Raw genomic sequence first — 22,218 nt, 5'->3', positions numbered from 1 at the left:
AGCGTTTTGAACAACGGGGAAAGCTACGTTGTTTCTTTCTTGCTGCTGGTGAGAATTCGCCCATTTCCGACGACAAGGGCATCCACGGGACAGTCATGCTCCGCGACCGGTATCTTCTCATCTGGGGGAAGAAGCTGCTCTCCTAGAGCCAAGGCGACTGAGATGAGAATAGATGAAGACCATTTAATTAGCAGGGGCCACCTTGGGAGTGATATGGTGGACATATTTGTCTTGATTTTACAGCATATTGGGATTGGTTCCTTACCGAGATATGGCCTTCGCGTGCTTGTTTTGCCTTCGTTTACATTAACCTCCCCTTTCTTCATCAACCGATTGATGAAATGATCATAGTACCCTTTCCCGTGCCCCAATCTTCTCAGCTGTTCGTCAAAAGCTATTCCCGGCATGACAATCAAGTCCAATCCCGTACCTTCTGCTTCTGCGTCCGTCGATGTACTACTTGATTGACTTGTTGTCGTTGTCGGAATGCCATACCCACCAAGACAATTCTTTCTATTGGCAATCGTACTCGCATCTAGTGATGGGATACCCCATTTGTCCGGTTGTAATGATTCGTAGTCTTCAAGTGAGCGCAACGCCAGCATTTCCATAACCGATGCGCGGTCCCGCGTCGCAGCTGTGTTTGGATCCGATTGATAAAGATATGGCACATATACCTGTTTGCCTCTACTGAATGCATCGCGGACGATAGCTGTTGTTGATATTTCTCCCGATGGCATTGAGAGGTAGATGCTGAGACTTTTTGCAGCGTGATACTCGGGCAGTGACAGCAGATTTCTTGTCGTGACGGAGGCTTGTTCCCAGAGAAAGGGAATGAATTTATATATCAGTATACGGTTAATGAAGTCAGATGGAGGAGGTTGGCTCTAACATTGGGCAGTTATGCATTCTTTAGATACTTCTGAGAGTATCTTCCGTAGTCTGCTCCGTAATTCCTTCTTGGCTCTTTGGAGAGTGGCCATGATGGGTTTGTATATAATTTTTGCAATATCTGCATCCACAATGAGAGCAGCGTTTTAGTTATAGGCAAGGGGATTAGGAGGAAGACGTCGGGTGAAGATATCTGTAGATGCCTCTTACTGACAGAAGGTTCCGAAGATGAGTCAATCAACAGCTATGGACATCTAGTTAGCTCTTGCTTGCTGGTCCCAATTACTGTTGATCGAAGATTCGAAGATGATTCTCCGCGATTAATTCTCCTGTTAAACAAGTGCCTAGCCGCGCTGCTTAAATCGTTCGCGAGAATCGCCTAAAGAAAGGTGACTTTAGTGGGACAAATTAGCCGCTCCCAAGTAGTTACGCGCTTACTTGTGGTGACGGCAAGTTGTGGAAAAGTGGTCGCAACTTGTCCTCGGCTTTTTCTCCGCATTATATTTCTTGAAAGATATAATTCGATACATTTAAAGATTCTACCAGGGGCAACTCACTGTACAGTTGCCCCATATACCAAAACACTGGTAAATAATAGGTCCCACTATCATCCAGTCATGCAGCAAGCATTAATTCATCGATGAATATGCTGCTCATTGCTGCTGCTCATTGTGGCCATGGAGAATACACATGTGTTCACAGTCCCGAATTTGCAGTTGCAACAAACAGCCAGGCCACTGCGATTGATCGGGTGTATTTCTTGTGGTAAAATCCAACAATAATGTCACTGTCTGCTTATTTTCACATAGGTTATGACTTAACTTCTTTGTGGGTACAACATTCGCATATGTGAACCCCTGTTTCCTACGGATAATCTTAAATTAGAACCCGCTGCGGTGTCAAGTTCAACCCACTGCCAGACACCAAACAAAAAAACGTCCAACAATTCTACCTACTGCAAGTCATATCATCCCAGCGCCACAACTACTCTCACGTCTTCTTTCGAGTCGCTTGTGTTCTTCCCTTTTGTTTATTCCTCGTTCTGCTTTCTTTTACCCCATGTTACAGGCTAAAGGATAACCGCGTAAACCATGTTGTTAGCTGAATTCTCACTCTTTTTACTCTCCTTGGCTTGTTTATCTGATGGCGTGGCCGCGCAACGTCCGTATGATCCACGGCTCGTAGGCACTTGGACGACAAAGTCCGGGAAAGTCTTGACAGGTTCAGTATGTCCTATCTGTCTGTCGCCTTCGAAATCGCAATCCGGGGCTTTGTGGCTTTTCCCCCTTCCTCTCTCTTCATTCCTTGAATAAAAGGAACGAAACCATAAAGCAAAAGCCCGGCTTTGTACAGCACTCACATACTGACCATTTTGCGCTGTTCGTTGTTAAAAGGGATTCTATGATCCGGTAAAAGATAGATTCAATGAACCATCGCATACAGGCATCTCATATTCGTTCACCATCGATGGATTCTACGAAGAGGCACACTACAGGGCAATGGCTAATCGTCAGTAAACACCCCCACTCGCCCGGATCATTTATCATCAATGTTGGATATTAAATAACTATACAAAAATCCGTTGACACATCGCATCTTAGCTACCCAACCCAATTGCGCAAGGGGAATGATGCAGTTCCAACACGGAAAATACGAAATTGCAGCCAACGGATCACTGATCCTCACACCGTTCGGCTCCGATGGTCGACAATTAGTCTCTAACCGTTGTGCAGGCCCAAATGCATATTACTCTCGATATATCCAGGAGGAACTGTTCGAGGTAGGGGAATCAACATCAAAAACCATCAAAACGAAAATATATTATATTTGCATATAGTTAACACAGGATTTACATACACGGCAGAGATACGAAGTTCTAAAAGACCCCTACAGCGGCGTCGAACGTCTCAACCTCTACCAATTCGACGGCACACCTGTGCATCCCATGTACCTCGCCTCGAGACAGCCGCAAATGCTCCCGACAGAGACCCTGAATCCAATAGATACATCTTCTAGTAAAGGAAAAGGAAAAGGAAAAAGAGATGGTTCAGTTCTTGAAAGGAGAGAACAAGAGGGCGCGGGCTTAGGAGTGGACTTTGAATCGTTGTTAAACAAAAATGCATCTGTCGACACGGAAGGGGACAACAACCAGTCGGGGATGGATACTCTTTGGTGGGTGGGTGTGTTCATGACAGCTGTTGGTGGGCTGGTTTTGATATATAAGTGAAAGGGATTCGCAATATTATTGTCATAGTTTATGTGCTTCTTAGGTTTGTTTAAAGGTGGCCCTTGATACGAGGGTTTTGTTTTTCATTTATTAATAGTTTCTCAAGGATTTTGTCTTGGGATAGATTGGCGTTTTGATGGCCAAGGGAAAAGGGGGAGGCGGTGGTTGATAGGATATCATTGTTTTAAAAATCTACGATACGGTTAGCTGGGTGCACTGCTCGAGAGTTTGCTGGTCTGGAACGGCCTTGTTTCATTCATTTCATTTCATTTCATTTTATTTTTTAGAGAGCTTTAATGACACTTCATATTGCATATATTGATTTGCGTCGTCTATTTTCCTCGTTTAATGATTCTCGAAGCGTCAATGATCTACCATTTCTATATCATTGTACCAAATAATAATACAGTGGCTTGGTCCTAAACCGAATGACCCCACGGGGGAACATGTCAACATTTCTGAGAGAAAGCGCTTCCCCTTATTATTCTCCCTTCTCGTTTCACCTGTGCAACCTGCGGAACGGAATGAGCCGTGGATATCGTAACACCCACACCGCTAGATCCAAATAGCCAGGCCATACGTAATCCGGAGTGGAGAACGCCCCAAAATTTGCGCGTACCTATCATTAATATAGTGCACAATATATCCCAGGAACACAAAAAGATACATCCCCAAATTCTATTTTTTGGGTATTAATTGGTTCGCGATCCCTATGATCTGCGCCGTTTCAACTGGTTTCCCCTCCAGCGAACCCCCTCGCCCGACAAGTGCCTTGATAACAGATCCCACCACAACCTGTTTCCCGGTGCTCTGCAGCTCTGCAATGGCCTTCGAGACGGCGGATTGGATCTCCTCAGCACTTGTAGTTTCTACCTGGCTCGCATAGCCGTCCAGAACTTGGATTTCTTTGTCTGCATTGTCGATTAGGTCGCCCCGGCCTGCCTGGTTGTATTCGCTTTTCGCATCCTTGAGGGCGGCGGCGCGCTTGCGCATTAGGATTAGAAGTTGCAAGTCAGTTTTTATGGGGGATGATGTTTTTGAGGCGTTGGTTGTTTCTGATATTAGTGCGCGGAGGACGTTGAGCCTTTTTTTATGTGTGGAAATGAATAACTGTTAGCTGGAAGGCATCGAAAGACACATTATATCCATGAATGAAGGAGCGACGGTTGTTTTAAGGCACGAACCTTGAGGTATCCTTTGCTCTCATGGCATCCTTGAGGTCTGATTTTATTTTCAGCAGCAAAGGGGGTGTTACAGGAGCTGTAGAGTTGTGTCGGATGCTACCTCGCAGCCAGAGTTGCGGGCGGATGCTGGGTGAGCGGAACATTGTGAATTGGTAGCGAAAGGATTGGCTATTCAAAATGGCCTTGACAACAAGAAGAATGCTCCTGTTTCTGCTGTGCAATGGACTGAATTATTTAAAAGCCAAAAGTGTTGCTTGAGTAGATAAATAATAGTTGAAGTGTGAAGCGAAGTTAAATAATTGTTCGGGGGTAGTTGTTTGCTGGTCCGTGCGTCCTCTCCTGCTTTTCGTGCTTTCTGTGTTTTGAATGGATGAAGATACACCACCCATCGTAGACTACGATGGAGGATTGCTTTGTCCCAACCCTCTCCACGAAACTGGCCCCCGACTAGACATCTGTTCTTATGTTATGTCTTAGATGAGACACTCTTAATCTGCCTTCATTCATCCTTTTACTTTTCTTACCCTATCCTATCCGCCGTGGTAGTTAGCTAAACCTTTGGCGCGCGACTTGTTCCCGGTGCAGGCGAGCTTTCCCAGCTTCATGCGCCAGCGGACCTTGTAAAACGATGTCCTTCCCACCCCTTACTCCTCAAAAACCTCTTCCAGGTGCCTACTTCCAGACTCCCGCTCCGTCAGCATACAATGGGCCTCTCTTCCAGTCATCTAACCTGTCTGGTGGCCGCGACCAATCTGCGACTGCGGCGGAACCGTTCCCCCAACCCCTTCGTCCAAGGCTACCAGCGACGAAGATTAAGAACAGAGTGGAGACCTTGAACCCACGGCAGCGAGCTGCGCGGACGGTAGATGAGGCTTTGGCGCAAGAAGCACGATACCCAGATTTGGACAGTTATTTATCCCGTATGTATTAAGGAAGCCCCAGCGTTGGCAGTGACTTGTGCTGCCGGAAATAGCAAAAGAAAAGAAAATAAAAAGAAAATAAAATAAAAATACGGAAAGACTAACATGAGAGGGTGACAGAGGGATTTTCTTCCGATTATGATATCCCAACGTCAGCGTCCTGGGCGCCGTTTCAAAAAGTGAAGATGTATAATATTCCGGACCAAATATTCGACCAGTACAATCGAGCACAGGTATCGACGAGTATGGGCCTTTTTGCGGAGTTGAATCACGCCTGGGTTGCTATCGATAATGCATTGTATCTCTGGGATTACACGCATCCAAATCCGCAGCTGGTGGGATTTGAGAGCCAACCAAATAGTATAAACACTGTCAAGCTTGCGCGACCCAGAGCTGGCGTATTCCTTCCGTCAATCTCGCACATCCTCATTATCTCAACGACGGCTGAGGTCTTGATATTGGGTTTGGGTTGCGATACTTCTACCTCTGGAGCAAAGCTGGTGACACTCTATCAAACTGGGATGGCGACATCGATTAAAGGCATGGATATCAATGTGATTGCCTCCTCAGACTCGACCGGGAGGATATTTTTTGCTGGGTCTGCTGACAATGAGGTCTATGAACTCACCTATCAACAGGAAGAGCGATGGTTCCAAGGCCGATGTGGGAAAGTGAACCACACAAGTAAGAGCTTTGCTGTTTTTACACCGGCAATTATTCTAGGCCATAAGCCAACGGAACACGTTGAGCAGATGGTTGTCGATGATAGCCGAAACCTCCTATACACACTCTCTTCGAACTCATGCATCCGCGTATTTCACTTGAAGCCTGATGGAACGGTTAACCTTACCATTACAAAACATGCTATCGATATATACTCGAACCTTGGCCACATAATCAGCACCAACGAAACGCTCAATCCTCGGGTTAAGATAGTTTCTATCAGTCCTATTCCAGCCGCAGAGGCGTCTAGATACCATCTTGTGGCAACAACTGCTACTGGATACAGAATCTATCTTAGCGCTACTGGGACATATAGTTGGTCCGCAACGCCAACCGCGACTAATGCGCCGACCAGTATGCAAGCACACCATGTGAAGACACCCCCGTCTGATATACCCCCAAGTCAAATTCCTCAAGGGCCACCTCCTGTCGCTGGGTCGCCGTATCAGGCTTCATTTGGTGCAAAACTCGCCATCCACTCACTCGATCCTACCAGATCAGCCAAGCGATTCCCTCCTGGCTACTTCTTCTGCTTTACATCAAAGGACCCCATGCATCGAACGGATACTCTTTTCATATCGACTCCAGACTCTGGTCGCCTTGCTCGTCCCCAGGACAGCGCACTCCCTATTAAACCTGGCGAAACTGCCATCTGGCTAACTCTTGGTAGTCGAGCAGAAGACATTGGATTATGTACACCAGTATCCACTACCCAATCAGCAGAAAGCTCCGGAAACGAGCTTGCAGTTCAGTTTGACAAGCCTGCTGCGGAAATTGCGATTTTAACTAATACTGGCATTCACGTTATTCGCAGACGGCGACTGGTGGATATTTTCGCCTCCCTTATACGGAACGCTGGAGGTGAAGAAGGTTTGGAAACCCAAGTTAAAACCCTGATACGATTGTATGGCCGCAGCGAGACACTGGCGACGGCTCTGGCGGTCGCCTGTGGTCAGGGAGTTGAGCTGTCTGCCGACTCTCGTCTTTCGAAGATAAATGACCCCGATGTTCTTGAGTTTGCGCGAAAGGTATTTATTGAGTTTGGTGGGAAGCCTACGTTCAATGAGAACGCTGTTGCCGATACCACCACCCCTGCCATTGACGCTGTGATCCCCTCCCCTCGCCACGCCGGTATTGCTCTCTACACCTCACGCCTCTTAAGGTCGATTTGGAAAACAGTAATTGCCAAGCAAAACAGGACCCCCTCTGGAGGAGTTACTATTTCACCATCTGTCAAGATTTCAAAACTACATTCGATTCAGCGAGATTTATCTGCTCTTCAGGATTTCTTCCGCGCGAACAAATCGTTTATCGAGGGATTGAGTGGGCCGGAGGCGCTCTCACGGGCCATCACAAAACAGGACGAGATTGCCTTACAGGGAGAACATCGTGCGCTACATTCAATGGTTCAGCTCGTTTCCGACACAACCGAAGGAATTTCTTTCGTTCTCGTGCTGTTTGATGAACGAGTTGATGAAATTCTCGCCCTATTACCGGAGGAATCGAAGCAGCGATTTTTAACCCTCACATTCGAAGAGCTGTTCAGTAGCAGCAAAGGTCATGATGTTGCGAAAGAACTTGTTAAAGCTATAGTGAATCGGAATATCGCCAAGGGATCGAACGTGGAGACTGTTGCGGAGGCTCTGCGACGAAGGTGCGGCACGTTCTGTAGTGCGGAAGATGTCGTGATCTTCAAGGCTCAAGAACTGCTGAAGAGAGCGTCGGAGGCAGGCGCAAACTCTGAGTTGGGCCGGAATTTGCTCAATGAGAGTTTAGTCCTTTTTCGACAAGTGGATGAATACCTGCCAATGGACTATCTTCAGTCCGCCGTGGAGCAATATATCCAGAGTCAATTTTTTGCTGGTATGTTTGTTTCCCAACCTTCTGTTAAATGGCCAATATCTAATCTTCATTTTAGGGGCAATTCAGCTGTGCTTAGGTGTTGCGGCTCATTCCGACAAGGCAAATCGTGCCCTTTCGTGGATCATGGACGGTCGACCACCAGAGGTATTCCCCACACAATCACTTGTACCTTCATTGTATCTAACGCTGATGTGATATAGGATTCTCGGCAAGCTAGCTTCGAGATTCGAAAACAGTGTTATGACTTGATCTATAGGGTTATTCTCGCAGTTGACGACCTTTCGAGTCAAGATCCAGGTTTTGTTGATGGACAGTTTACTCCTGTTGCCCGAAGAAAGAATGAAGCTTATGATGTGATCTCAAACTGCGATGATGAGGTGTTTCTTACCAGCCTGTATGACTGGTATTTGATGCATGGTTGGAGTGAACGTCTCCTGCAAGTCCAGACTCCTTTCGTCGTCACTTATCTTCAAAGAAAGTCCACCGAAGACCTCGCACACGCAGATTTGCTCTGGAGATATTACGCACAATCCAGTCGGTTTTACGAGGCTGCATCTGTCCAGCTGCAACTTGCTCAGAGCTCATTCTTGCTTCCCCTGAACCGACGGATTGAATATCTCAGCCAAGCCAGGGCAAATGCATCTGTCTTTACACCTAATATTTCGCGAGCGTCGAGGCAAAGACTCCTTCAGGAAGTGTCGACATTGATGGATGTGGCTAATGTACAGGATGATCTTTTGCAGCGCCTCAAAGAAGATGCCAGAATCGCTCCAGAGCGCAAATCTGAGGTCCTTCAAGAGGTTGACGGAGAGATCATGGAACTCAATAAGGTAACTTAGGAAAACACAAACACCTCCCTTAAATAATCACAACTGTGAACTAACATTATCCGCTCTTTAGCTCTTTAACCTATATGCTGATCCAGGTGGCTATTACGACATCTGCCTTCATATCATGCACCTCGCCAACTACCGCAACGCAGCTGATATCAAAGTATGCTGGCAGAACCTAATCCAAGAAGTCCACGAAGAGGCTTCGGCACGAGGCACACCTCTCCCATATGAAGCCGTGATCGAAAAAATAAGAAACCTCTCCGGCCGTATCAGGATGTCAGACACTACTTTCCCCGTCTCGATGCTATTACCCATGCTCGACCGATATGTCCTGGAACAGCAGCTAGGTGTCGGCCCAGACACGTGGGTCGTCGACCTATTCCTCGATCTCCAAGTTTCACACGAACAGATATACACCGTTCTTGAATCGCTGTTCTATACCAACGAAGTTCCGTTCCACGGCAAGAATAGACGATACATCGCACGGGATCTCTTGTACTTGATCTCCCGCTGGTTCCAAGATTCACTTCGAGTTGGATCGGGGGCGTTTGGCAGCGATGTCTGCGCACACCGGGTTTCGGAGATGTTGCTACTCTTGCAACAGAGTGGGTTGGATGATACTTCAGCTGAGGAATGTCGGGATCTGCAGGCCAAGATTCAGCGGTCTCTGTTATAATCTGCATGATTGTTGGCAGTGACTACAGGCGGTACATACCGGAAGGAAGATGAAAGAGGCCATAGCCACGAAAGTGGGCTTATATAATCCTTTGCATCATTGCACCTAACTATAACTGCCTTTTTTTCGTTGTAATGTTGTCACTGGTTGTTGTGATATTATTCAAAAAGTCGACATCCCCGTTTTAACCCTTTTCATCATTCGCAATCTAAACATGTAAACCGCATAGCTTTTTTGGTTTTTTTGTTCTATTTCTTCATGTCAGTAGCGTTTTCTTCTTCTTTTCCTTCTCCCTGTTTTATTTTATTTTCATGCCCTTCTTATCCCACACGTTATTTAGCCTCGTTTTGTGGCGTATTCCCGTTCCCTTGTTTCCCCCCCCTGCTTAGTTTTTTCATGGATAAAGTTCGGAGCAAATATGGCGATGATAGAGATCGGGGGAAAAAGAAGATCAAAGAGACAAATAGATGAATTTAATCGATTAAATATTTGTTAAATGTCGCGGTAGCAGAAGAGTGTGTCGTACACTTTGTGTATCAACATTTGATTAATTCGTAATTATTACCCTTCGTCATGGATAACTTAACAGCCTTCCCCAGAAGTCTGTGCACGTGAAATAATGGAGCCTGCAGAGATTCCCCGCTCATCGACAGCATCGCAGACTGATGGGGTGCGCTCTCTTCATATTCTCCCCCAGCTTGTTTCGATTCCATTTTTACTTGCTCAATTCTTACCCACCTACCGATGTTTCTTCCCCGTGTTTCTTGATAGCCACGTTACTATACCAGTTTAGCTTCATATTTTCATTTTCCTTGAAGTCCAAAGCTCACCGTTCTCAACCCGCCTTTTAACGGACGGAATATAGCAAAACAATCAAGATGACAACAACTCACAAGTCAATATCAGAACGCAAAGTCGATCTCTTCTATCTTTCGTTCTTCGTGCTTCATGTTGTGATTATATTATGTATGTGTTTTGTGTTTACGGGGGGCCGTTTATTTCATATTGACTCAGCGAATTCTGGGCCGTATGCTCGTGGTCAGCTTGAGATTGTACACTCAGTGTTGCAGGGGTAGAGCCATTATCAATGTGCTCAGATTTAGACATGTTTTCACACTCTGCTTTGGTAGCTGCCGGTTCCAGGAGTTCAAAGCCCATATTGGACATGTTCTCTTCCGAGGCAGATATTTTTGCAGGGCTGCTGCGCGTAGGAAGGTAAAGGGCCATTCTGCGCGAAACAGTTTTCATTTGCTAAGAAACAGAAAAATAGCGCCCTGAGCACAAATATATAACAAAAAGTCATACCAACTAACCCAATTCCTCTTGCAAAAATTTAGTGGTGGACATCACCCCTCTCTACCCGCCCTCCATCAGGCCGGCTTTTGTCGACAAGGTCCGCAGCGACTATATCGAGAAGTACCAGGATAAGTTCTTCTCGGAACCGGCCGCGTGGGGGAAGGCTTATGTTTTCATGGAAGCCGTATATCACTTGCCACTGAGCATTTGGGCAGTCGGTGCCATACTTAGAGGTATGGGTGCATATTTCATCTCCTCGCCCTTGTATATGGTTCGCATCATTTTAAAACGGGAATCTAGATGAAACATCTCCCGTTTTCTTTATTTCCTAAGTGGTGGCATTAAAGAGGGACTTTTGAACCCTTGGCTGCGATAAGCATGGGCAGCTAACCGACAAAAAACCATATACAGATGCTCCCATGGTCCCCGTCCACTTGCTCGCCTTTGCGGTACAGACATTCATCACAACTCTTACTTGCCTGGTCGACGTGTGGAGCTGGACCGATCGCACGACCGAGCAGAAGACGACGATTACGTATATGTACGCGCCTTATGCTGTATTTGGTATGTGCTAGCTTTACTTGCTTTTGAATTTTCTACCTTTCTTGTTGGTGTAGTGCAAATAAATGGTTTGCTGTTGGATAGATTGTATAATGCCGCGAAGACATGTTGCACAAATCACGCTAACTATAAATATCTAATTCTGCGATTGCTGAATGACAGCTGCGCTAATGGGCATCGATATGTTCTATCGATTGAAAGAGCGAGTGACCAAGTCGAAGAGGGATTAGATTGGGGAGAGAGGGCAGATGGAACCCGGGAGCCGATTGGGTTAACGGGCATAGGAAGCTTTACCTACAGAGGTAGAGTGTTATGTGATACATGGTGTCATTATTGTCGGTGGATATTTTAAGTAATATTTTCACATTTCGTCATTAGGAATAGGGTGGAATCATCACTGAGGGAATTTGTTCCGGACATGTCGACGGACTGGGTGATAGATAGATAAGAGATAGGTAGATAGAAAGATATATATACTCCCGTATACAGGATGGGCGTTAAAGATATAAAACCCTCACAGCCTGTAACGCCCTAGAAGCTGCGCAGGGAAGACTGTCGCTATAGCCTATCTAGCAGCTATTGAACGCAGCTGAGCTCCCTCGCAGAGTTGCAGGAACATTGAACCAACCCGGCACCTGCCAAGGTTCGTTCCCAGGAGTGATTGATTGATTAGGGCTCAGCCCTAGCCTAGCGTCGGAGCTAGAATATCTTCCGGCAAATAAGGTGCGTGCCTGCAACCTTATCTGATCGCCGTAGTTCGGCCGGGCGTCACACCGCCTGCCCCAAATTGGCGGTGGCAAAACCCCTGGCATCGTGGAAATAAAGCCTACTCTACCCGAACAAGCAGCAAGACAAGCCAGCCAGCTTTCAAACCCCAAACTCTGCATCACTGACTCACATGGAGGCCACCCCACCACGGTTCTATTGTTATGTCCCCGGGTTTCACGGCGACAATGACCCCGTACGCATTGCTCTTCCTCGACCGATGACCTGGGCGAGTTGTAGTTAAACCGCTCAGCTGTTCCCTCAATAAACCACTGCGGAGTTCTCCTCTCCACATACCTTCTAACCACACCTCAACGTTGTCCGAAAATCATGCACGATGAGCCGAAGAGCGGTGTTGGGCTGGCCCTCGGGGCCACGCCTATTCCTTCATAAGGTGCGTTTCCAAGGTTTGGTCTTCCCCGTGCTCACATGGCAGGAGATTATGTTTGCTAACATCGCTTCTTTTTCTTCCCCATCTTCTTGGTCTCCAGTATGAACGAATCATTGTCCCTCCATGCACCTCCAGATGCCCTCCCATAAAAACCAGTTGCTTCCTAGCTCCGGAAGGACGCCTTGTGTCCACATCCTCTGTTAGGCGGCAGGATGGTGCAACGCCTCCAGAGCAGAATGATTATCAGAAACAGCTGGGTCACAGGGCTAGGGAGAAGTTGGCGGATAAGGTTATCATCAATCGCTTTGCCCTTGAGAGATTGAGCATCTATTCGTAGACTGTGAGGGATTAACTGTTATTTTTCTGATGTTAGGACTTTTTCTTCAGCCTGCTAAGCTCTGCGTCGACGAAAAGAGAAGCTCAGTCGTATCTTTCACGCTTCAAATATCAGATGCCAGCTCCCGGAAAGCCGAAGCAGCAGGTCGCTAATACCAATGTCTTGGGCGGGGTAGACACAAATATCGTCGGGTCAGGATTAAATCTGGGAGATGCGGTGTCTGGTGTAGCGAGAGCTACGGATAATCTTCCGGTGTTGAGACAGGACTCTACGCCCCAGATATCACCACTACTAGGAATGTATCCAGAGCCACTACACATTGCTCTAGTCAAGATTCGGGAACCTCAGCTGCTGGAGGACAACACGCTCAAAGGGGTTGGAAGAACACTGTCACAGCTCGCCATGCTTGGGATGGGTTGTTGTGTCGTGGTTGATCCCTCACTGCCCGAAAATGATCCCTCATGGAGAAAACGTGCAATTGAACAGGCAGACCGTGTGTCAGCTGCAATTGATGCAAGTGATAATGGTTTAGACTCCCAACGACTGGATGATGTTATACGCTTGGATCCTTCTAATGAGAATGCTGTTTCTGTGCTGTCAAGGGATCTACTTCTTTCTCCATTACGGCGTGGAAGAATTGTTGTTATTCCGCCTATTGGCTACACAGAGGATACCCTTACAGGAGTTGCTGTTCCAGCGGATGATGTTGTATTGGCATTAACTAAGGAATTTACGGGATTGAGTGTCAAACCTGGCCCAACCGATAACCCCCATGAGCTGGCGCGGAAGGTTTCAGAGCTCCAAAAGGAAGTCTCTGTTGACAGGCTTATTGTGTTGGATCCGGCAGGTGGTATACCGTCACTCAAACGGCGCACGAAAGCGCACGTTTTCGTGAATTTGGAGCAGGAATATGAAGAGATTAGCGAAGAGTTAAAGTTAGGGATGGCCACAAACGAAGACACGAATGATAAGCGTGTGGAGGAGCGACAATCAGTATCATCGTTGGCGATATCCAATCCCTTTTCAACGTTTGTAGAAAAAGAAGCTGTGTCGTTACCCAATGAGCTAGGTCTTGCGTCGAATCGAAATACCTCCCAATCCTCAAATCTTCTGAGGCATCTCGACAATTTGAAGCTTCTACATGGCACCCTAACCTACCTACCACCGTCCTCATCTGGCATCATCACAACGCCCCAAGATGCAGCGAACTCCGCAAGCCCACCTCGAGACCCATCAGAGCTATCCTCTGTTGGCACCCGACGACAGCGGAATCCCCTGATTCATAATCTACTTACTGATAAGCCCAGCCATTCCGCTTCACTCCCAGCGGGAAGGTTGGGTGCAAACAACGGCTCTTCATCCTACAATTCAACCCCAGTGATGCACTCAACATTTTTCAAAAAGGGCATGCCGCTAACCCTATTTCCTGACCCGCGTATCCAAATCTGGGAGCCTCTCAAAAATGGAGAATCCCGGATGACGCTTAATGATCCATGCGTCGACCTACCTCGACTCGTCCAATTAATCGAAGACTCGTTTAACAGGAAATTAGACGTGCAACATTACCTCAACCGCGTGAATGATCATCTAGCCGGACTCATCATTGCAGGCGAGTATGAAGGCGGAGCCATCTTAACCTGGGAACTACCACCTGGCGTGCCCAATGACGGAAGCGAAGCAAGCCGATCGCGAATGGTTCCGTATCTAGATAAATTTGCTGTTCTTAAACGTAGCCAGGGGGCGGGCGGCGTGGCGGATATCGTGTTTAACGCTATGGTTCGAACATGTTTACGCAAGGGTGTCGCCTGGCGGAGCCGTCGTGATAACCCGGTGAATAAGTGGTATTTTGAGCGGGCAAGGGGGACGTGGAAGCTCCCTGGGACGAACTGGACGATGTTCTGGACGACTGATGGGGTACCAGAAAACGATAGGGTTTTTTGGGATTATGAAGCGGTTTGTCGGCATATTGAGCCTAGTTGGGCGGATAATAAACATGTTGCTGATTGAGCATTATATATCTGTTGATATGGATGCGCCTTAATGATGACATTTCTGGAGAATTTGCAACGTGGGGAGGGGTAGTGCTTGGTTAGTTATAACAGCTTTCGTTACAGGTAATAAATATAATTACCATGTCTTCGCAGCCTTGAGAGAGGATATAGGTGTATACGAAGAACATAGCCGTGATAATAAATAGTCTTCCAAACTTAAATCCAGTGTATATTGTGTCTGGCCATTCCCATCCTCCGAATTCCATGTTCAAAGTAATTGGTGAAGATAGAGAAAATTTCCACTGCCAAATTTGCCCCTTTCTCCGTGTTGAAAGAGCTGCGGCTTGTGCACGGACCAAGTAGTTCATAACTAATCCTTTGAACGTCATCATAAGAGACCAACAGACAAACAACAAGAAACACTCCAAAATGGAACATGAATAGGCCCAATCCCTCCCTGCCGAATGTGCAACATGAATATCCACAATGCCAATATGTATCGAATGCTGCTATCCCGTCTCCCATCTCTACACCTCCTACAGCAAAGCCGATGACCGCTCACTAGGCAAGGGAGTTCGGTTGACACAATGTCCGCGCTGCAAACGGTTCGCGGACAAGTATGTGGAGCATGATTTCGTGGTGTTGTTCATCGATCTGGTCTTAATAAAGCCGCAGGTAAGTGGTGAGCAATACTCTCCAGCTCGGAATTGTTGTCTGCTATTGCGGTATTGGCTAACTTTAAGCCTTTCTGCTCTAGGTGTATCGGCACCTCTTGTTCAATCGACTTGGGAGGTCCGACGATAAGTTCGATGTATGTATACAACCTACACTCCATATCCCGTTTGGCACTCTTGTAGTTGTTGAATGGATAATAATGTGTCTCTCAAGCGCTCGATTATACGCCTCGGAACATTAATCTTACTCTTTGACGTCTATCTCTCATGGGCACGGGTCGAGAAAAGTTCCTCGCTCTCCGCATCCACACTCTCAACATCTCCGATTATAGTCCAATACCTCTTCTTCCTCACGCTGAACACCCTCGCAACGCTGGCGCACCACATTACAGTCCGTCTCCTTGCTTCTTTCTTGGTCCCGCGGCCTACATTACCCACCAATACCCGGAACGACTCCAGCCGGGCAGAGCTATTCCCACCCAGCCCTACAACTCTCCATCCCCATCTCAACAATTCCCCTTCACAGCCCCATAATCAGACACCTGCGGTCACCACCAGCACGGCACCAGGCAATGGAGGACAACAGCAGCCTCAGCCCACTTCCAGCGAACCCAATCAAAACCCCTCCGCAAATAATCTTCCTGCACACCCACCGCTTGTCCGAAGATCGTCCACATCACTCCTCCAGATCAATCCCATGCCTCCCCCTTTCCCCGCCAGCCCGAACTCCATAAGCACCGCGCTCCTCGTCAGCAGCTGCACCAAACTCTTCCCAATCTTCCTCGTGATCTGGAGCCCAGAAACACCGGACGCCAACAACACAACCACCGCAGCGTCGGGGTCAGCCACAGGAATCATTTCCAGTTCCCTGGTTTCTACAGTCATGAGCTACGCCTCCCCTTCCACTATGTCTAGCATCTCGACGCAACAACAGCAGCAGCAACTAACTCCTTCTCCATCCCCATCGCACGCATCAAGTATATCCTCATCATCCCTCTCCTCCTCAATCCTAGACCCGCTCCTCTCCCTTGTCCTCTCGATTACGAATACCCATCTCGTTCTGCTGAATAATACAGAAGCGCTTTTCATACTGCTTGATTGCGGGTATATACGGGCAGCGATGCTGGCGCTGGGTGGCCAGTTCGCGAGATGGGTTGTTGAAAAGACACTGTTGGGGGTGGTGGGATTGTGAACAAATAACTTGACTTTGACGATATGCTTATGAGGTGTAAAGGAGGCCAGGAAAACACTTAATTTAATAATGTATATCGGAATTAGCGCTTGGGTGATTTGGGCTTTGGGACTTTGGTTTTGACTTTACTCTGGAGTCAATACAGAGAGGGATCATATGTTTATTTATGCAACAGTATTGTATTGCTGTCTGACAGGCAGCGTTTCCGATCCCATTTTATGTATTGGGTAATTTTCTAAATTATTAGGGTATATCTCTCACATTCTTAGCACAGTGCAAAAAAGAAAACCTCCGAAAAATAAAGTACAATATATGCTGAGAAGCATACACAAAAAAATGCCCCCATAACCAGCTGGAAAGATGTGAAGATAAAGAGGGATAATTTCGATATAGAAAAGGGCGGTCGGTCCGCCTCAAAACCTGCGCTCTCCTTCACCCCCTTCCCCATTTAATGCGGTACCATACCAGGGCGGATATCACTTCTCTTTGGCGCAATTAATGGATGTAATTGTGCGAGGAATGTTACTGCTACACAGCGGAATTGTAGTTAGATTATGTTTCTGCACGAGGTAAAGGAATTGGACGAATGGAAATAAGATTAAAATGTATGTATATACATACCCCACATTAGATAGCAGGATGTGAATGCGAGTATTAAAGAGCTGCGCCATACCCTGTAATAGGTGTCAGCTTTTTCCTTTGCTGGTGTGATAGTGTGCGGAAGGGTAAAGGTGAGTGAGAGTGTGGGATCTGCGGTTTTCCAACGACAACGGAGCGAAGGGGCCATATCGGTTTCCAAGACCTCAACCATCTTACTCGGGAACCAGGATTTCTTAATATTTTTTTGACCACACTTCCATCCTGGTTCGAGAGTTTGAGAAACCGATATTCCCCTCTTTCCATATGATCATCCTCTTGAGCTGTACAGCCTACTCTTCGTATAATGCGAACAAGACACGCGGACTTCACCCAATTCTCCAAAAACAGCCAAAACAGAACCAGATATGCAATAGGCTTGCATTTCAAAGGGTTTAAATCGAACAGGGAGATAGCAGGGGCTAATAAAGGGAGATAGAGGCACTAACGTTCTATCCTCTCCCTTCGGACTAAATACCCAAGCAAGCAGATTTGCCAGAACAACAAAGACGAGGCCGATTATTATACTCCATCTATAATATAATTCCATTCCTAGTGCCGTGTGGTTGCTCGACGAGAGCACAGGCAGGCGGCGGAGTTTTGGTCAGCGTGTGGCCGGACTGGTGGTTAAATTTTCCATGAGAGGCAATGCCATACCCGTTTGCCATGATTGATGTGAGATAATATAGATATATGTGCGCAGGAAATATCTATTCAACTTCGAAATAAAAGGAGGCACCAACTGCGGCGTATTTGCGGCTGTCAGTACTGCCCGATATTTTTGAGGTGTGAACAGGTCGTGGATTTCGGGCGAGAATGAGATAGGTAGTTGGTCTTGAAACGACTGCAGCGGCGGCAGGGGACGCGAGATGGGGTTCCGGAGTTTTGCAGGTAGAGAGTATAATTTTGATGGTATGTAGAACGGTTGCTGTGTTAAACCGTCCTTTGCGCTGAATGAAGTGGATGTTGAAGCTGAAGGCTGGAGCTCTCAGGCTTGTCAGCTAACTAGTTACGCCGTTGTTAACTAATAGTTAGTTTAACGTTGCAGCCTGGAAGATATGATTACATAAGCTGGCTAACGTAACTCCTTAGTTAAATGTGCGGAAGGGTTAGTATGAGAAACTTAATGGGACCTGGAGGATAGGAGCACCGAGCATTAACCCATTGAAACAAGATGAATCAGGATCTCAACCTTATATCCAACAACCTTCTAGCAAATACACATTGACGACATTAATTTTGGCATGTTGAATCTGGTAATTTTCTCTCAACTGGGAGATTGTGGGGTGAACGACTAACAGTGAAATCCACGGGATTAGCTGGTTAGTGTGAAACAAGTAACGAAGAGCGCGGAAATTCCGCCCTTAGAGCAATGAGCTATATCTTGAGTCTCCACGGACGAATCCAGATCCATATCTCCATTGACATTTCTGGGGAATGGCTGAGCATTTCTAAGAGTTATTTGGCTTCTTTCCGTCCGAGGCTAGAGAGTGAGGGGGGCTTTAAAAAACTGGATAGCGGGCTGATATATATATAAGAGAGCTGCCCCATATCTTGTGTCTACAATAGAAGTAACCTGTGACAAGGAAGGAATATTAAGGATAAGGATCTCCTTTTTTTATCATTTACCTATCTACATCTCCTATGCTTTGAAACCATAAGGACGAGATAGGAATAAATCAACTGCCAACATTGGAAGCATTCACATCTTTATCTCATCAACCATGCCGTCGCAGATCACCCGTTTAACCCTCTTCAAGATCCCAGATCCAACTCATCAACAGCAACTACTAGAAAAATACCAAACAATACAGAAGGATGCGCTCAAGGTACCATATATATAGGCCCATACATCCCGTATCATTACACACCATCACTCGCTCTATATAGACCTTCCCTACAACCAGGATCCTATTTCACTCACCAACCTTATCTTAACTCCTTCTATGTAGGACGGCAACCCATACATCCTCTCCGTCCGAGCAGGTCCGACAATCGACGACCAACGACGACAGGGCTATACCGTCGCTGCCGTATCAACCTTCGCAAGTCTCGAAGATATGCGCTATTACGATGAGAGGTGCGCAGCACATGCGGCATTGAAGGGGCTGGCGAGAACCTTGCAACAGGGGGTATTGATGGTATATTTTTGAGCCAGGGGTTGGGGCTGTTCTTCATGAGGATTGAGCGTCGAACTCTGACATTTCATGAGGGCTGGGGATTGGGCCGTTGGGATGCATAGTGAAGTTTCCTTGTTGGATTTTTGCATTTCTTTTATTTTCTTTTTGTTTTCCTGTTGTCAGACTTCCTGAGGTCTCAAAGAGAGAGATGTGTGTTAGAAATACGACCCCCAGTATTAGCACATGGAATTCTGTACTTGTAAATATGTGCAGAATGATAGAGTCGAAGGCTAGGTGTTAGAGAAGAGTGGATTGTTCCGCTGATAGTAATCAGTGTCCCTCGCTAGACATATCTGAATGGGAGCATTTTCATGGATGAGTTGCCCGGCAGGTTCCTAAATAGCTAGAGAAATCGGTCCACAGCGGCGTGTAATTATGACATGGGTCCACTTAAATCAAAATATGGAGGGAGTGCATGAGAGGAAGAAAGATGCCAGTATGATCCTTAAACCTTAAAAAAAAGTTTGTAGGCAGAAATTGTTATGTCGGAAAACGAATTCTAAAAATTTCAACACTACTGGACTGTTAAGGGAGGGTAACAGAAAATATCAAGAAATAAGTTACTTGACAGGTCTGATAGATAGCATTGATAGGCCAGGCAAAAAAAGGGAAAGGTGACATAGGGTAAAGGTGAATAGCACATAAAATAGAATGGGATTGACAAAGGAAGAATAAAAAATCAACGAAAAATGAAAAGCAAAAGGGAAAAAGGGAAAGCTGGATATACATGTGTAAAAACTCACACAGCAGAGGGAATATGGGAACAAGAACCCGTGTGTTCTGGTATAGGGTGATTGACAGGAGTTTGAAACACAGGGGAAAATATGAAGACAACAAAACACAGGTTCCAATAGATCAGTTTGTAGGAATGACAAGCAATAGCATTATGAATTGGTTGATACACAAAATTTTCGAGAAGAATAGGGTTTGTATCTAACCCCTTAATGTATTCAAGACTACCAGATTCCTGTTCATCTCGTGCCTATTATCTTGGAATATATCATTGGAAAGTAAACCGGAAATGGTGGGTGTTTGACAACGTGCGAATGTCAGGGAGTTTCGCGAACTGGAAGTTATAGCGGCAGAAGAGAAGAGCTTGATTGATAGCTTATTTAGTGTTGGAGGGGCCTGGTGTAAATTTACGCTCCTTCTCGGCTTTTACGGTAGCTAGCCTGTTGTTGATGGGCAATTAGTGGATTTTATTCTGCACGAACAGTGGGGTAAGCGCTTAAATTTCAAGGGAAGGGGAAAATATATTTGTTTTAGTTGTACTGGAGGCCGTTAGGAATTGAAAGACTAATCACGAACCTCTTGTTCAACTTGCAACCCGTCAACCACTGGCGCAAGTTCGCTGAGGATCTCGTATGACTTCTTGTGATACTCCAACTGAGCGGCGATCAGGTCGGCTAAATTCCGGAGGGGTTCGGGTGTATCCAAAACCTGAGATTGCTAGTCAGGAGACAAACTGAAAAATTATATACGTAAAAACAGAATAAGTGAGAGTGAAATCTAACATTTTTCATCACTCCGACAGCCTCTTCAGTTTGACCAACAAACTCATCTTCCGCCTGCTCAATCTCAGCCCGATCTTCTTCACTGAGGTGGTTCAAATCTCCCTTCGAGACACCCTTGCTGGCCTTAATCGAATCAAGCATCAACCTCGCATTCTCAACGTTCTTGCGGGCTTTGGCTGCGAACATCAAGTTGGTGTTCAGCGTGGTATTCCACCCGGCCAGGAACCGGCTCTGGATCTGAGCATCCTGGGTCAGTCGTGCCTCGCCAACCCGTTCTGAGGCAAGTGCATATTTCTCCAAGCCGATGGCAAGAGGGTCCTCCGAACCACCAGAATGGGCCTGGGAGATTAGATGAGAGCCGGCCAACGAGGCGCGAGCGATGGCATGGCTGAAAGTTTTGGGCTGTGGTTTGGCGGATGGGGGAGCCGTAAGGGCAGCCTGGGCCTCAGCGGGGGAGGTGGCATGGGAGAGAAGTTGGACTTTCTCGCTGATCGTGCGGCCAAGGTCGTTGAAGGACTCCCGGATATTGGGAGGGTAATCATATGCTTCGTGCGAGTATTGGGAGCTAAAGATTTATTTTACGAATAAATGTTTTAAGTATCAGCAAAGGGTTGCACTTTTAAGCTGTGGTCAAAGATAGCTGAACTGAACATTGTCCCAAAATCTAACATAGGTTGAAAGTGGCGTGGACTGTATATGATAATTCTGTACATACGTAACCTGCAAGAGCTTCTGATGTACTAGCTTCAACGCATCCACGCGCTTCTCGAGTTGGATATAGTCATCGGGAAGTTGTGTCTAGCCAATAATATCGCGAGTTATCCAGGGAGTCCGTCATGTCGAAGAGGGATTTTTCCAAAGTCACAGATGGATATATCATGATTGCGTACCTTCTCTTCCACCTGTCCAAGTTGTTCCTTTACATATTGCTGGGTTCGGGCGGCGAAAGGGGTAAACGACGCACTATGTTGGATGATGGCAATTCGCCACAATCAGAAAATGGGGTCCATTTTAAAAAGAAATAAATAATACCGAGCGTTCACTGGTTGGCGGGAGAGGGACCTGCATCGCAGCTTGGGGTGGAACTGGATGCCAAGTCAGGAGGAGATGGGGAAAATCTGGTACCTGATGTTCTTCCCAAAAGCCTGTACTTTGTCCATGGTCGCGGGAAGACTACCTTGCAGGACAGTTGGAGATATTGGATGGGCAGGAAGGTAATGTTTGTAGTAGATAGATAATTCTTCACACTGCGCGGAGGTGGTAATTTGCCCTAGGGATATGTGAGATGTCGTCGAAGTTGAGACACCAAAGAGCAGTCGGACGTTTCAGCCCCGACGCCGGGGAAACTATCCGTTTTCGGTCAC

At 46.6% G+C, this 22,218-nt stretch overlaps 9 protein-coding genes across 9 annotated transcripts; 6 read left to right on the top strand and 3 right to left on the bottom strand.

The window, feature by feature from the left end:
* Positions 1-23: 23 nt before the first annotated feature.
* Positions 24-983, bottom strand: PAAG_03709 (5-formyltetrahydrofolate cyclo-ligase; the record flags this gene model as incomplete). The annotated part of the gene is made up of 3 exons (XM_002794070.1): positions 24-157; positions 266-814; positions 893-983. The coding sequence occupies 3 exons, from the start codon at positions 981-983 to the stop codon at positions 24-26; spliced, it is 774 nt and encodes a 257-aa protein (XP_002794116.1).
* A 999-nt stretch (positions 984-1,982) lies between these two features.
* PAAG_03708 (ROT1 protein) lies at positions 1,983-3,118 on the top strand (the record flags this gene model as incomplete). The annotated part of the gene is made up of 4 exons (XM_002794069.1): positions 1,983-2,117; positions 2,286-2,400; positions 2,493-2,671; positions 2,756-3,118. 4 exons carry the CDS (start codon positions 1,983-1,985, stop codon positions 3,116-3,118), a joined length of 792 nt encoding a protein of 263 aa, XP_002794115.1.
* Positions 3,119-3,796: 678 nt separating this feature from the next.
* On the bottom strand, positions 3,797-4,445 carry PAAG_03707 (hypothetical protein; the record flags this gene model as incomplete). Its single annotated transcript, XM_002794068.2, has 2 exons — positions 3,797-4,202; positions 4,303-4,445. The coding sequence occupies 2 exons, from the start codon at positions 4,443-4,445 to the stop codon at positions 3,797-3,799; spliced, it is 549 nt and encodes a 182-aa protein (XP_002794114.2).
* A 485-nt stretch (positions 4,446-4,930) lies between these two features.
* PAAG_03706 (nucleoporin Nup157/170) lies at positions 4,931-9,317 on the top strand (the record flags this gene model as incomplete). Its single annotated transcript, XM_015845040.1, has 5 exons — positions 4,931-5,222; positions 5,343-7,808; positions 7,864-7,952; positions 8,009-8,638; positions 8,709-9,317. 5 exons carry the CDS (start codon positions 4,931-4,933, stop codon positions 9,315-9,317), a joined length of 4,086 nt encoding a protein of 1,361 aa, XP_015702129.1.
* An 878-nt stretch (positions 9,318-10,195) lies between these two features.
* Positions 10,196-11,404, top strand: PAAG_11733 (hypothetical protein; the record flags this gene model as incomplete). The annotated part of the gene is made up of 4 exons (XM_015847326.1): positions 10,196-10,283; positions 10,655-10,846; positions 11,025-11,177; positions 11,337-11,404. 4 exons carry the CDS (start codon positions 10,196-10,198, stop codon positions 11,402-11,404), a joined length of 501 nt encoding a protein of 166 aa, XP_015703017.1.
* Positions 11,405-12,276: 872 nt separating this feature from the next.
* On the top strand, positions 12,277-14,674 carry PAAG_03705 (acetylglutamate synthase; the record flags this gene model as incomplete). Its single annotated transcript, XM_015845039.1, has 3 exons — positions 12,277-12,333; positions 12,431-12,619; positions 12,704-14,674. 3 exons carry the CDS (start codon positions 12,277-12,279, stop codon positions 14,672-14,674), a joined length of 2,217 nt encoding a protein of 738 aa, XP_015702128.1.
* Positions 14,675-15,144: 470 nt separating this feature from the next.
* Positions 15,145-16,524, top strand: PAAG_03704 (hypothetical protein; the record flags this gene model as incomplete). The annotated part of the gene is made up of 3 exons (XM_002794065.2): positions 15,145-15,333; positions 15,416-15,469; positions 15,547-16,524. 3 exons carry the CDS (start codon positions 15,145-15,147, stop codon positions 16,522-16,524), a joined length of 1,221 nt encoding a protein of 406 aa, XP_002794111.2.
* Positions 16,525-18,884: 2,360 nt separating this feature from the next.
* Positions 18,885-19,313, top strand: PAAG_03702 (stress responsive A/B barrel domain-containing protein; the record flags this gene model as incomplete). The annotated part of the gene is made up of 2 exons (XM_002794063.2): positions 18,885-18,989; positions 19,113-19,313. 2 exons carry the CDS (start codon positions 18,885-18,887, stop codon positions 19,311-19,313), a joined length of 306 nt encoding a protein of 101 aa, XP_002794109.1.
* A 1,323-nt stretch (positions 19,314-20,636) lies between these two features.
* Positions 20,637-22,014, bottom strand: PAAG_03701 (BAR domain-containing protein; the record flags this gene model as incomplete). The annotated part of the gene is made up of 5 exons (XM_002794062.2): positions 20,637-20,780; positions 20,855-21,419; positions 21,570-21,652; positions 21,745-21,817; positions 21,980-22,014. The coding sequence occupies 5 exons, from the start codon at positions 22,012-22,014 to the stop codon at positions 20,637-20,639; spliced, it is 900 nt and encodes a 299-aa protein (XP_002794108.2).
* Between the last annotated feature and the right edge of the window lie 204 nt (positions 22,015-22,218).

The sequence above is a fragment of the Paracoccidioides lutzii genome, assembly GCF_000150705.2.
Source record: "Paracoccidioides lutzii Pb01 unplaced genomic scaffold supercont2.9, whole genome shotgun sequence".
In the NCBI taxonomy this organism is placed as follows: Eukaryota; Fungi; Ascomycota; class Eurotiomycetes; order Onygenales; family Ajellomycetaceae; genus Paracoccidioides; species Paracoccidioides lutzii.
This window is presented reverse-complemented; position numbering and strand designations above follow the sequence as displayed.